General features: G+C 52.8%; 1 protein-coding gene across 37 annotated transcripts in view; it reads left to right on the top strand.

Annotated features, from left to right (window-relative positions):
* Positions 1–13,254, top strand: part of EPS15L1 (epidermal growth factor receptor pathway substrate 15 like 1) — a 101,286-nt gene that overhangs the window by 43,225 nt on the left and 44,807 nt on the right. For all 37 annotated transcript variants that reach the window (XR_004525988.2, XR_012331037.1, XR_004525989.2 and 34 more), the window contains 4 exons: positions 2,524–2,681; positions 5,076–5,232; positions 5,478–5,563; positions 8,561–8,633. Coding sequence is in view for 32 of the 37 variants with exons in the window: in XM_073802995.1 (XP_073659096.1) it covers positions 2,524–2,681; positions 5,076–5,232; positions 5,478–5,563; positions 8,561–8,633 (474 nt within the window). In the remaining 5 variants the exon portion in view is untranslated. The remainder of the gene's footprint in view (positions 1–2,523; positions 2,682–5,075; positions 5,233–5,477; positions 5,564–8,560; positions 8,634–13,254) is intronic.

The raw sequence follows: 13,254 nt of genomic DNA, 5'->3' as shown, positions 1-13,254 counted from the left end.
TAAGCAAATTGGTAAACTAAGGAAGGTCCACCAGTCATGAGAAAGCAGAGCAGGGCCTGGCCTGGAAGTGTCGGGGTGAGGAGGGGGGCGTGCTCCCGTGGGTGGGGCCAGCTGGCAGGCTACCGCTGCCGCGGTGACATCTGAGCTAACACCTGAATGATAAGCCATCTGAGGACTAGTGCATGGCAAGGCTCTCAAGTGGAAAAGCTCCGTGTGTCCTTGAAACCGGAAAAAGGCTGAGGCAGGGTTAGCCAGGGGATGGTGAGATGGAGTCGGAGAAGCGGGGCTGAGGCCAGCTACTTAGACCTACATGAGCTGCTGTGTTTCAAGACCCAACACCTTGAGTCTGCAGAATTCTTGCCGAAAGCTCTTAAGTACCGTAGGTTAGGCTAGATGGAGTATGTTTTACTGACAAGGAAGCAGGCAGGGCTGAAGTTGTTGTTGGGTGCAGGCCAGCCAGCCTCATAATGCCACCCCCTGGTGATCTGGCAGCTCTCCCCAGATCCCAGGAGCATGCTGCTGACCCCCCTGACTAGACCAGTTGTACTAGTGGCCACTCTTGGGGGTCACAGGTGGGGGTGTCTTTGTCCCCGTGGAAGAGGGGCAGCTGGTGGAATTGCAGACATGAGAACGGGCATTTCTGTGGACCCACAAGTTCCATGCTTTCCCCTCCCCCACTTTCCTCATCCCCAGGGCAACAACACCCTACCTGGGGCCCCCAGAGGGCCGCCCAGTCCAGCTCTCGTGGCCATATGTGAGGGGAAGCCCCTTCCAGCCACCAGGGTCTGTTGCCATTGACTGGAGGCCTACAGCTGCTAAGCTGACCTTAAACCCAGCCCTTTCCAGGAGACCCAGCTCCAAGGGGGAGGTTGTTCAGTGTTGGATTTTTAGCTAAGTAGGCATCGGATTCTTGCTGCTGACATACCCTGAGACCCCCAGAAATGAGGCAGCAAGTTCATTGTGTTTGCGCAACGAATGTCTGGACCCTCATCATCCCAGAGGCGTGATCTGTTGGGGCCCATGGGACCCAGAAACCAATCCCGCCTCAGCTCAGCTTGTCTGACCATTGCTCCTTCTTCTGTGGGCATCTCAGTGTCAGCGTATGAGCTCGTTCCAGGCTCTTGACTTAAAGACAGCAAGCCTCTTCATTAAAGCTCCTTTATGTGCATCTTTACGTCTCCTCTGAACTGTTCAATGACAGACCTGAGGTGGCTTAGAAAATTCCTGTAATGCAGCAGGTAAAACGCTATCTCAGTTCTCTCTGCCTGAGCCTTTGCAATTTGAATCTGGTCCATAAATTCTGATGATTTTTTTTTTTTTTGATAAATCCTTGCTGTCCTAAATCATTCTACTCCCTACCCCAAACCCTGGGTAATGTGTTGTCCCTTTCTTCCCAAAATTACTTTCTGGATCCCTGGTGCTCACATCAGGATCCCACTGATTTAGATGATAAGAGAGACCTGGTCAGAAAAGCAGATGAAAGGAAACATCTCTACAAAAAGGGGCAGAGACGCTGTGAAACGTGCTGTGATGGGAGCCCCAAAGGTCAGAGGTGACACACCCAGAATAAGCAATTGAAGAGGCCTGCCACCAAGTACCCGAGGGGCCTGGATGCCTCTGAGTTGGAGGTGCTCTGGCCCTGGCGGACCCTGGCATTTGCTTTTCTTAAGTAGAACTGGAGCAGGTGGTGTAAGAGGTCACAGGTGCACGAGGTGGCCGAGCCCCAATGCACTGAAATCAAAGCAGCTCGCTGGGCTCTCAGCTTCGTCTGCCATAGCAGGGTCCTCGTGGATGTGGGGCGCTCACAGGTGGGGGGCGTGCTCCTCAGAGGCCCGGGCTCCCCCACCAGCACCACAGGGCCCTGAGTGCCCGCCTGTCATGCAGGTGCAGTTTTCACATCAGCCTCACTCAGTGCCTGTCAGTGCCTTGTGTGTACTGACACCTCACAGGGGGTCTGCTGTGTCGCAGGGAGTGGGGTCAGGGTCAAAGAAGGATGGAGTACAGAATCCTGGAACTGTGGGCGTTGAGAATGCCCCTGCCGCTGCAAAGAAGGTCTGCAGGTGGAGGACAGAAGGCCAGGAACGCTGGCATCGGTGCTGGGCCGGTTCTCGGGAGACAGTCCTTCCAAAATGAGTGGTCAGGAGGGTCCTCTCTGGTACACTTGAAGTCCCCTCCTGGAAGGGGATCACTTTCCATCGTGGAAGGCTTTCCTTCGTGTCCCAGGCAGCGGGGATGGAAGGGCTATTGGTAGAAGGACCTGCTGCGTCTTTACATCCCTCTCAGTACAAAGATTTCAGGGCACTGTGATGGGGTGGAAAGAGGTACAGACTGGCCACTGGGTAAGACTGACCGAGTCAGCATTAACCTCTCTGAGCCTCAATTTCCGCTCTTAAGAACAGGGATCCTGTCTGCCCTCTTGGCTCGTGGAGGGTTTCCTGCTAAAATGAGCATGAAAGCACTTCAATAGTGTATATTTGCAGGTGATAAAAAGCTTGAGGATTAACTTCTGAAAAACCTTTTCAGCCAACAGTAAACTGGGTGGTGCCAGTGGCGGACAAGATGCGATTTGACGAGATATTTCTGAAGACTGACCTAGACCTGGACGGCTATGTGAGCGGCCAGGAGGTGAAGGAGATCTTCATGCACTCGGGCCTCACCCAGAACCTTCTAGCACACATATGGTAAGAGCAGATAGGTGGACGTCTCTTCCTAAGTACAGGGGGTCTCGCTGTGTGAAAGTAACGGCTGTGGGTGGCTCACACGTTGAGTGAGACTTGTGCTGTGTGAAGGGCCGGAGCGGGTGAGCAGGACAGGAGGGAGCGGTAGTCAGGGCTGAGTGTAAAGACCTCTACCCTGTATTCCGTGCATGTCAGTTCACCCTCCTCCAGCAGGAAGGTCTCCTGTTTTGTCCCTCCAGAGAGCTCTGGGGCAAGTTCTTGCTAGTGGTTTTGCAGCCTTCAGCCCAGCCAGTGAGGGTGCAGATGCTTGGCCCCACCCCCTTCTGGTGGAAGGGTGCAGTAAGGGCCCCAGAGGCTCCGGCAGGGCCACCCTGGGCATCAGGGCTGTGGCCATCTCTCCTAGAGGCCCTTCCCCGTGAAGGTCAGTGACACGGCTGGTGGGAGAGGGTGAGACTGGTCTGTACCTCAGGGCTGGTCGAGGAGCCGTCTTCACCCCCACTTTCGTCCAGGGCCGGCGGAGCGATCTTCATGGCACTGGGATGGCTCCTTTTGTAACTAGCCAGTGGTGAAAGTCGCTTCCTAGCTTTCTCAGTGGAGAAAGCCCTCCCACTTTAGAGGGCTTCACTTGGGAGTTGTAAGAAGAGAATTTCCATGTAATTCTGGAGGGGTGAACCCCTCCAAATAGAGCTGTGAAATTCACTGTGACTTGGGGAAATAACCATCCTTAACAGTAATTCAGAGATAGGCACGTTACAAGGTGAGGCCCTACTGGAGAAAACGGGCTGTCCCTTCTGAAGAAGCACACGACACCTAGTCAGTTAGCAAAAGACTGTGGGAAGCCTGGCCCCTTGTGACGAGTCAGGGGCAGTCTCTATCAGGCCCTTCAGATCCAGTGCCCCCTTTATCACGCTGAAATGCACGTGCATGGAATTCAAATTATACCCTGATCATAACATAGAGTAATTTATAACATGTATCTCAACCTGTAAGTGACATGACAATACGTAAATGACACAACGAAATCACAAATACGCTTGGATTAAAAAGAAAACACGCAGAAGGCATTGCATACAGGGAGAAAAAGGCAAGGACGAAAGAGTGAGCTCTAGAGTAACCACTGGGACAGTGAAAGGACAGGCTGGGTTTGTTTGCAGGTGGCCAGGTGTGGGAGCACATCCAAAGTGGAGATAACAAGCCACGAAGGATTGAAGGGACGAAACGAGGACGTAGGCGTGTCCCCCGCAGTGCCGGGCACCGTGCCACTCAGCGTGGTGTCAGAATAAGCACAGTCATGCTGCCCTGGGTGGACGCGGACAGAGTACCCCTGCACGTGGGCCTGCGGGCCCCCGCTCCTTCAGAGACCGGGGAGCAGGGACGGGCCAGCGAGATGGGACCGCAGCCCGAGAGCTGCCGTGGGCTGGGTGTGAAGCAGGACTGGCCCTTGCCAGCAGAATCAGGAGAAATAGTTGCAGTTCGAAATTATCACACCCCGCCCTTGAACTGTGACAAGAACAAAGACATTTTAAAATCAGGCTTGAACAGAGACATTTACAGGGGTCTCCACCAGCCCTGTTCGCTCACAGCGTTTGGGCCCGAGTCTGTTACACGTTCCCGGCTCTTCTTTGCTGTGCATCAGGGCATGGTTTCACTACTCTCTCAGTAACTACGTGCAGTGGGAAGGAGACTGCGTGTTGAGTGGACAGAGTGAAGGGATGACATTTTTCACAGATGTGGAGGCCTTGTCCTGGCTGCGTGAGGCTTCCCTTCCCGTACGGCCAGCTCTCGGTGACCAGGGGTGTGGCAGAGCTTCCACACTGCCTTGCCCATGTGCCAGGACACCAGAAGGCCACAAGGGCGGGGTCACCTTAGCAGCGAGGGACTGACCCCTGTGTAGCCATGCCTGGCTTTCCAGGCCCCGTCCCCTCATGATGACAACCCCAGGTGCTGCTTGTCATCCCCATTGAAGACCAGCGGCTCAGGCCATTCTGATAACCCAAGGCTGCAGGAACCAGCTGAGGGTCTGAGTGTGTGCACTCGGCTCCAGCTTCCATTTGCACAGGAATGTGAATCGCATCCACTGCCTGCACACCATCAGAAGCCAGCTGCATGTCTCCTGGCTGCTAACAGGGCTTCCCAAGGGACCGGCTCCTCGGCCCGTGGTGGGGGTGGGCTTGGCGGTTCTCCAGTTGGGAGAAGAGCCCCCTCCTGCCCTGACGCTCTGGTGGGGGGGCTGGGACTGCTCCCCAGGAAGGGAATGTTCAGTAGAAAAGGAGCTGCAGCTGTGGCCCATTGTTTTTATCGTTTTTGTTGTCCATTTTTTAGAAGTGTGGGTTCCATGTACTTGGAACCAATTCTGGTGTTTGTGATGTGTAATTAGCATCCCCACATTTCTCCCAGGGCCCTGGCCGATACGAGGCAAACGGGGAAGTTAAGCAAAGACCAATTCGCGTTAGCTATGTATTTCATTCAGCAGAAGGTCAGTAAAGGCATCGACCCCCCTCAAGTCCTCTCGCCGGACATGGTCCCACCTTCAGAGAGAGGCACTCCCATCCCGGTGAGTAGCCGCTGGCCCATCCCTATCGTGTTTGCGCCACTTCCCTCAGCCCGCCACCAGGTGGCGCTGGCAGCCTGCCCAGCCTTCACTAGGGCCACTCGGGGTGTGTCTGGGCTGCCCAGATGGTTCCCAGGCTGGGGGCTGGAGACAGATGATTTTATCCCTTATTCTAAGACCTACTAGCCCGTGCTGTGCGGTGAGGTCAGCTAGCCAATTTGTAATTCTTTGTCTGAATTTGGTTGCAGGACAGTTCAAGTTCTCTTGGATCGGGGGAGTTTACCGGTGTGAAGGAACTTGATGATATCAGTCAAGAGATCGCCCAGTTACAAAGGTATGTTAAAGCGTCTCCTTCCCTTCAGGTTCCAACCAAATCTACGTCCCAGGTTGTTATCGGAAGTAGCAGAGGCTTGTGAACCATGTGGCGAGTTGACCGTCATGAGTTTGTTCAGCAAAAATGAAGGGACACAGATTCTCCTGAGTTCCTGAATTGACTTAATGAGCTCAAGTACTGACATCCTCAGTGGGAGCCGGTGTGAGCTGTGGGGTCTCAGACACATTGTTGCTAGGTGGCCTGCAGGGCACCCACCCCCACCCCCCACCCACCCCCGCCACAGGAAGGCCTTGTAATTTCTGAACACATAAAGTGACTGAGTCTCAGGTAGTGACACTGCTGCTTAGGAGCAACAGGTCAACTCTGAGTCTCAGGCCTTGTGTCCAGGTTTCTGTCTTCACTCCCAGCGCTCACTGCCCTGGTTTCCCCACCTGTAAACAAGGGCTTTGGATGGGGTGTCTGTACTCTCAGAGTCTGGCATAAAAGAATACATCTACTTCCTGTATGCCCCTGTGATCTTCTGCAGAACACCATCCTCTTACCAATTAATTCTGGGGGAGGGCTGGGGGGGGGGTGCAACGAGCAGAAGGGCCAAAGGCACCCAGCCCTCCACGGGAGACAGACTGTTTCTTGACCGAAAATGAAAACATTACTTTGCCAGAGCGAGCTGGATCCCACTCACAGCTGGATGCCCCTTGGGTGGTGTAGTTTGTGTCCTTAGTGGAGCAGAGCCCTGAGAAGCAAAGGCAGGTCAGATGTCATGTGAGACTGGTTAGGTGGCTGGCTGGCTGGCCACAAAGCCTCAGCCTTGGCCACCTGCTGAAGCCAGACCCTCTGCTTCATGCTCAGCCCAGAGGATGGCTCCCATCTGTCATCTGCTCCCTGGGGCTGTATTTCCAAACCAGAAATCAGCACGTGGAGCCTGACAAGGCTGAGAGGGTCCGTGAGGATGGAGGGCCAGTGTCTCAGAGCCTGGGCAGGCCTGTTACTCAGGACTGCAGGTAGAGGAGGGAGGGGACCCTGTAATGCAAGGGTTGGGGTCTTGGAAGGGACAGTGGTGTCCCAGTCAGGCCAGGGCTGCCTCTTCACAGCTGTGCAGCCTCTGGCAGCCTGGAGCGTTTCCCTGTGAAGGCAAGAGGCAAGCGTGTGCAGAGCAAGAGTGTGCAGGAAGCCAGGCCTGGGTGGCTTTGAGAGTGACCTTCAGGCCTGTTGCTTGGCGGTGTGGCGAAACACGCCTGTCCCCTTGACGTGACTCAGTCGTAATGGGTTGGATGTAAAGAGCACGTTGTATCGTTAGGTAGTTCTTAGACTTGTGGAAACGAACATGCAGATACTCGCGGTTCCATGTCTGGCCCAATGTCCCAGAGGGGGCCATACTGTGGAGCAAGGGCTGGGTTCCCAGCAGGGGAGGCAGGGTATGTTGGCCACATGAGGTTTCTGATGCCGAGGCAGCCCCCTCAGGCTGCTGTAACAAACTCTCACAAACTGTGGGGCTTGAACAACAGGCCCATACTTACCCCCATCGTGGAGGCTGGAAGTCGAGATAGAGGTGCAGACAGATCCAGTGTCTGATGGGGCCCATCTCCTGGTTCATCGACAGCGTCTTCTCGCCATGTTCTCAGAGGGTGGAGGGGCAAGGAGGTCTCGGGTCTCTCGTAAGGGCATTAATCCCATTCCTGCAGGCTCCACCCTCATGACCTAAGCATCTCCCAAAGGCCCCACCTCCAAAAACCATCACATTGGGGGGTTAGGGTTTCAACATATGAATTTGTGGGGGGCACAAACAGTCAGTCTCTAAGGAGGAGAGCAAGGCTGGTTGCTGCCCCGGGGGAGCTGTTTGCAGCTGAGGAGGCAGGCAGGGCCCCACCAAGCCCTGGTGCGCACAGCGGCCAGCCATAGCCTCCTGTGAGGGAGTAGCTGGGGGCAGCTGCCGGGCCCAGAGACCCTCACTGCCGCATCTTGCTGCCAGCCCTCTGGACTCCTCACCCAACTTTGCATCACTCCAAACACCTCACCATGGCTCCTCCAGCCGAGCTATGCCTTCCTGTTCCCATCGCCTAGAATGTTTTTCCATCATATATTCCCTTCATAGGCCATGTCCTCAGAGTCCTTCCCTGGTCATCGTATGCAGGACATTGCACACCCCCTTTCCTTATCCCATTGGATTTCCCTTCGTGGTACTTAGGTTGTGTGCCTTTGTGTGTTGATTTGTTGCCTGTCTCTCTCACTGGCCTGTGAGCTCCGTGAAGGCAGGGCCTCACTCCGTGTGTCCTCGTGTCTTCAGTGCTCAGTCTTCTGAGCAGTTATTGCTCACCATTCATGAGCGAGTGTACGTAGGATTTAGAGAATGTATTCATTTTCTGTTGCTGTGTATGGAATGGCTTAAAACAGGATTTAGAGAATGTATTCATTTTCTGTTGCTGTGTATGGAATGGCTTAAAACAGCACAAATGGCTTAAAACAGCTCTGTAGACCAGGAGTCTAGATGGGCTTAACTGGGCTTCTTGCTCAGGGCCTCACAAGGTCGAATTCAAGGTGTTGTCCAGGTAGGTGGGGATCTGAATCGAGTTGCTCAAAGTTGGGAGTCTGGGGTCTGCTTTCCGTGCTGTGTGGCCAGGGGCTCATTCTGCTCTGAGAGGCTGCCCGGTGCCTGCTCTCTCGTGACCCCTCCATCTTCAAAGTCAGCAGGGGCACATCCAGCCCTTCTCACCCCGGACATTGCTTTGACATTCTCTGCTTTAAAAGGCTTGTGCGGCCATGTTGGGGGCAAAGCCTCATGGCATCCACAGGTTCGACCCACACTTGTAGGGGAGGAGGTCAGGTAGGGCAGATGGTCACTGGGGGCGTTCCTATACTTCTGCCCCCCACTGAGTGGGGCCAGCCCGGGTGGGTTTCTGTGGGATGGATGGGATTGGGTCTTGAGAAGTTGGGATACTGGGGGAACGGTCAACTCATTCACTCTATCTGTGCTTTCCTGAACTATTTTTAAACACACAGAGAGAAATACTCACTGGAACAAGACATTAGAGAAAAGGAAGAGGCAATCAGACAGAAAACCAATGAAGTACAGGTAAGCACTTGGCTGGTTTTCGAGGAATCAACCTTGTGTCACACGCAGTGCAGGGAGTTCCCAGCAGTGATGGTGGAGCAGGGCAAAGGGGGGGCACCGATGCACTCATTGGAAACTTGAGCTTTTGGGGGCTTCCAAGTGATTTTTTTTTTTAGTTTCTTATACCATAAGTAGTGGATTTTTTAAAAATTGAGATGTACAATTCATATAACGTAAAATCTACTGTTCTAAAGTATACAGTTCAGTGGTGTTTAGCATGTTCAGTGTGTTGCTTAACGACCACCTCTGTCTAGTTCCAGAACATCTCCATCACCCCAAAAGGGGACCCCATCCTCATTAGCCGTCTCTCCCCATTCCCGCTCCCAGCCCCTGACAGCCACGAATCCACTTTCTGTCTCTATGGGTTTGTCCGTTCCGGACATTTCATATAAAGGGAATCATACAACATTCGGCTTTTTGTGTCTGGTTTCTTTTACTCAGCCTGAAGGACAGTCCTGCTTGGAGAGTCTCCTTGTGGGTGGTGGTGACAGTGACACTGGGGGTCTGACTGCTGGGGCTCAAACCTGGCTCTCCTTAGCAGCTGTGTGACCTTGGGCAAGTTACTTAACATCTCTAGGCCTCGTGTGACGTTGGTAGTGAGTGGTCTGCTCTCCTGGGCGGTGGGCTGGAGCATGGGGTCTGGCATGTGCTCAGCACTCACTCGTCGTCTGGGCAGAGGGAGGCTGTGCCAGAAGCGAAATGGTCAGTGCGTGGGAGCTGCACCCTTGAAGAGACATCGATTCCGAGATGTCTCAGGTCTGAATGAATAGAGACGGCTCTGCCGTCGTGAGGAGACTCGAGTTGTCTGTGGGGCTCTGAGAGCGTGGCTGAGCTGTGCCGCTGGGCCTGACAGTCTCTGCGTGGGGCTTCGAGTGCTCTGAGCTCAGAGCCAGGGAAGGAGGAGCGAGGCTGAGCAGTCAGCGCTGCAGCCCCCACGGCTCGGCCAGGGGACTGTGGGTGGGTGGCTCAGCCTCCCGGCCTCCGTCTTCCCACCTGGCAGTGAGGATCAGCGCCAAGAGCAGCATCTGGCCGCCGTGTGCACCGCCTGAGTGGCTGGTTCTTTCTGGGCCACCTCCTAGGGCAGCGACCTGAGCCAGGCCAGGGGAAGCAGCACCTGACTCAGTCAGGCTCATGGGGTGCTGGGCGGCCCTCTTTCCCCCTCCCCTGAGCCTGTCCGCAAAGGGGCTCTAGGATTCCATGAGATACCCAGTGGACAGATGGCATGCAGTGCCTGCCCGCCGGCTGCGGGAAATGTCCTCTGTCGTAGCTGCCATCTGCAGGTGGGGTAGGGTGGATGCTTTGGGACTCTCATTGGTTCACGCTGTGCAGTGTCCAGGCTCTTCTTTCCTGGCTTCTCACTCTGTACACGTTGGCATCAGGGGTTGGGCCTTACATGGTCCCCTGGAATGTTTTGGATTAGAAGGCAGGGAACAGCCTGCCTCTATCATCGTGTTTTGGTTTTGTTTGGTTTTTTTTTCTCAAATGAGTTGCATCATTTATATGACCACAGGTGAAGTGACTCTATTTTTCTGGGTGTTTGTATGTTCATCCTATCATTTTATTCTCACCTCAGCCCTCTGATTTCCACCCATGTCCTAGAACTGACCCCTCAGACACAGTTCCCTGTCACCCGTATCACCTCACCCCCATCCTTTCAGCTGTTTGCTGTGGTGGTGCTGGCCTCATCTTCCCTTTCACCTTGGCCCTGGCCCGGCTGGCCACGTGGGTCCCTGGGCAGTTCTCCCTCCCGTTGTGTCTGGGTCGCTCTGCACGAGCTCTGGTTTGCATTCCCAAAGCTGGGGATCTGGGTGCTGTGATGGCCTTTGGCTCCAGGGAAACCAGTCACCGGGTCTCTGGCACCTGCTCCTGGGCAATTCTAAGAAAGCCGTTGGGTCGCTGTGATGCCTGGAGGTGCTTTCCCCTCTGATCTGTGGCAGGCTCAGCAAGGCCACCCGAAACCCTCGCTACTGGGCTCTGACAGTGCACTCCTGCAGCCTTTGAGATGCTGGGGTCCGTGTGGGCCCCAATGGCCCCTCAGAGCTGGAGGGGGCCCAGCTCCAGCCAGGCCAGCCCCTGTCCCACAGGAGCATCACGTGTACTCCAACGAGGACAGGCCCCTGCTGTCGTGTGATGGCAGCTCCTTGGTCAGGGACAGAACACTATATATATTTTAAAGTTCCTCTGTGAAAACCAGGTTTGATTTTGGTTCCTGCTGCCTTTTCCCAGATGGGTTTGGCCAGGACATCATGTGCCATGCCTGCCAGCACAGGCTGCAGGTCAGGGCCCAGCGTCGAGTAGCAGGCCTTGGTCCTCAGGTTAGTTTATGTTTGGTTTTAAGCAGTGGAGCTTCAGCTTCAGCCCCCTCAGGCCTCCCCTTCCCCCTCCTGCCCTGGGGATCTCTCCATTTCCATGGCTACTGTCTTAGTGAGAACCTGCAGCATCTTTGCCTGGTTTACTGTTGCATTTTGTTTTTGTAACAACAGCTTCACTGAGATGTAATTCACATACTATACAATTCATCCATTTAAAGCGTACAATTCAGTCGTTTTTAGCATATGCACAGAGTTGTACAGCCATCGCCACAGTCAATTGCAGAACATTTTCATCACTCCAAAACGAAACCCCCTACCCATTAGCGATCCCCAGTCCTTCCCCAGCCCTTGGCAACCACTAATCTACATTCTTTTCTCTGGATTTTTCTGTTTGGGACATTTCATATCAATGGGATCACATACTATGTGGCCTTTTGAGTCTGGCCTCTTTTCACTCAGTGTAGTTTTCAAGGTTCATTCATGTTGTTGCATGTGTCAGTGCTTCATTCCTTTTTATGACTGAATACGCTTCAGTGTATGGCTGTTTTATTCATTGCTTCGTTAGTTGATGGTTGTTTGTGTTTTTCTACTTTTTAGCTATAGCAAGTAATGCCACTGTGAATATTAATGTGCAAGTTTTTGTGTGGATATATGATTTCACTTCTCTTAGGTGTGTGTGTATATATATACATTTAAGAGTGAAGTTGTGGGTCACATGGTAACTGTATGTTTAACCCTTTGAGGAATTGTCAGACTGTTTTCCAAAGTGGCTGTACCATTTTTCATTCTCACTTTCTCCACATCCTCACCAACACTTGATATTTTCCATTTTTTATTATAGCCTTCCTAGTGGGTGTGGAGGGGTATCTCATTGATGCTGTCCCTAATGTTGATGAGCATCTTTTCACGTACTTATTGGCCATTTGTGTATTTTCTCTGGAGGAAAGCTAATTCAGACCCTTTGCCCATTTTTAAATTGGGTTATTTGTCTTTTTATAGTTGAGTTGTAAGAGTTCTTTATATTTTCTAGATAAATTCCCTTATCAGATAAATGATTTGCAAATATTATGTCCCCATCTTTGGGTTGTCTTTTCACTTTCTTGATGGTTGTACCCGGGCCCTCGGCAATGAAAGTGAGGAGTCCTAACCACTGGACTACCAGGGAATTCCCTGAAGCACAAAGGTTTAAAATTTTCCAGTTATTTATTCCGTTTTTTTGCTTTTGCTTTTGGTATCATATCCAAGAACCCATTGCCAAATCCAAGGTCACAAAGATTTACCACACATTTTCTTCTAAGAGTTTTATAGCTTTAGCTGTTACATTTAGGTCTTTGATCCATTTTGAGTGAATTTTTACGTAATGTGTGAAGTAGGGGTCCAACTTCATTGTTTTGCATGTGGAGGGCCCATTGTCCCAGAACCATTTCTTGAAGAGACTAATCTTGCCCCCACTGAATGGTCTTGGCACCGTTTTCAAAAATCCATTGGTCGTAGACATGTGGATTTATTTCTGAACTCTCAGTTCTATCGCATTGATTTCTGCCTTTCCTTATGCCAGTATCACACTGTCTTGATTACTGTTGCTTTGCAGTAAGTTTTGAAATCGGCAAGTGTGAGTCCTCCAGCCTTGTATTTTTCAAGCTTGTTTTGGCTCTCCTGATGAGATCGGGCCCGTTCCGCGTGGTGTGGCTGTAGACTGTTTTGGCTATTCTGGGTCCCTTTCGTTGCCTTATAAATTTTGGAATCTGCTTGTCAGAAGCTGGCTTGCGTTCCAGTGGGGATTGCTCTGAGTCTGTAGGTTGTCTGGGTTTTTTCTGTCTTCTCTTTGCTCAGACACCTCCCCCACTTTGACCCCAGCACTCTTCCTAACCAGAAGCTGGCAGGTCATCTTCCCGTGGGCTTTTCCATGGCTACGGTAGGCCTGACCCTCCTTCCTCCTTCGTCTCCCCCTTCCCCATCACTTGTCCTTCCCTCAGATGTGGCAAACCCACATTCCCTACTCTGCCATTAGCTTCCTATCAGACATTCATTGTTAGCTCTCCCAAACTTGTTGGACTTGAGGTCTGTTCTTAAAGGTCGGGGACAAGGGGACTGGGGAGCAGAGAACCTAGCCCCCCAAAATAGCTCAGAGGTGTGTTTTGGCTGTTGAGAGAGGAGAGAGAGAGCCGTGATTTTTTTGTCCTCAAAGCAGGGAGAGGGAGACCCTGCACCTCCTTCGAGTTTTCTTCTGAAATGACGTCAGCCACCAGCAGCCCCGGCCAGCCCTGGGG

The sequence above is a fragment of the Tursiops truncatus genome, chromosome 3 (assembly GCF_011762595.2).
Source record: "Tursiops truncatus isolate mTurTru1 chromosome 3, mTurTru1.mat.Y, whole genome shotgun sequence".
NCBI classification, from domain to species: Eukaryota; Metazoa; Chordata; class Mammalia; order Artiodactyla; family Delphinidae; genus Tursiops; species Tursiops truncatus.
Note: the sequence above shows the minus strand (reverse complement) of the source record. Positions and strands in the feature narration are given on the sequence as shown.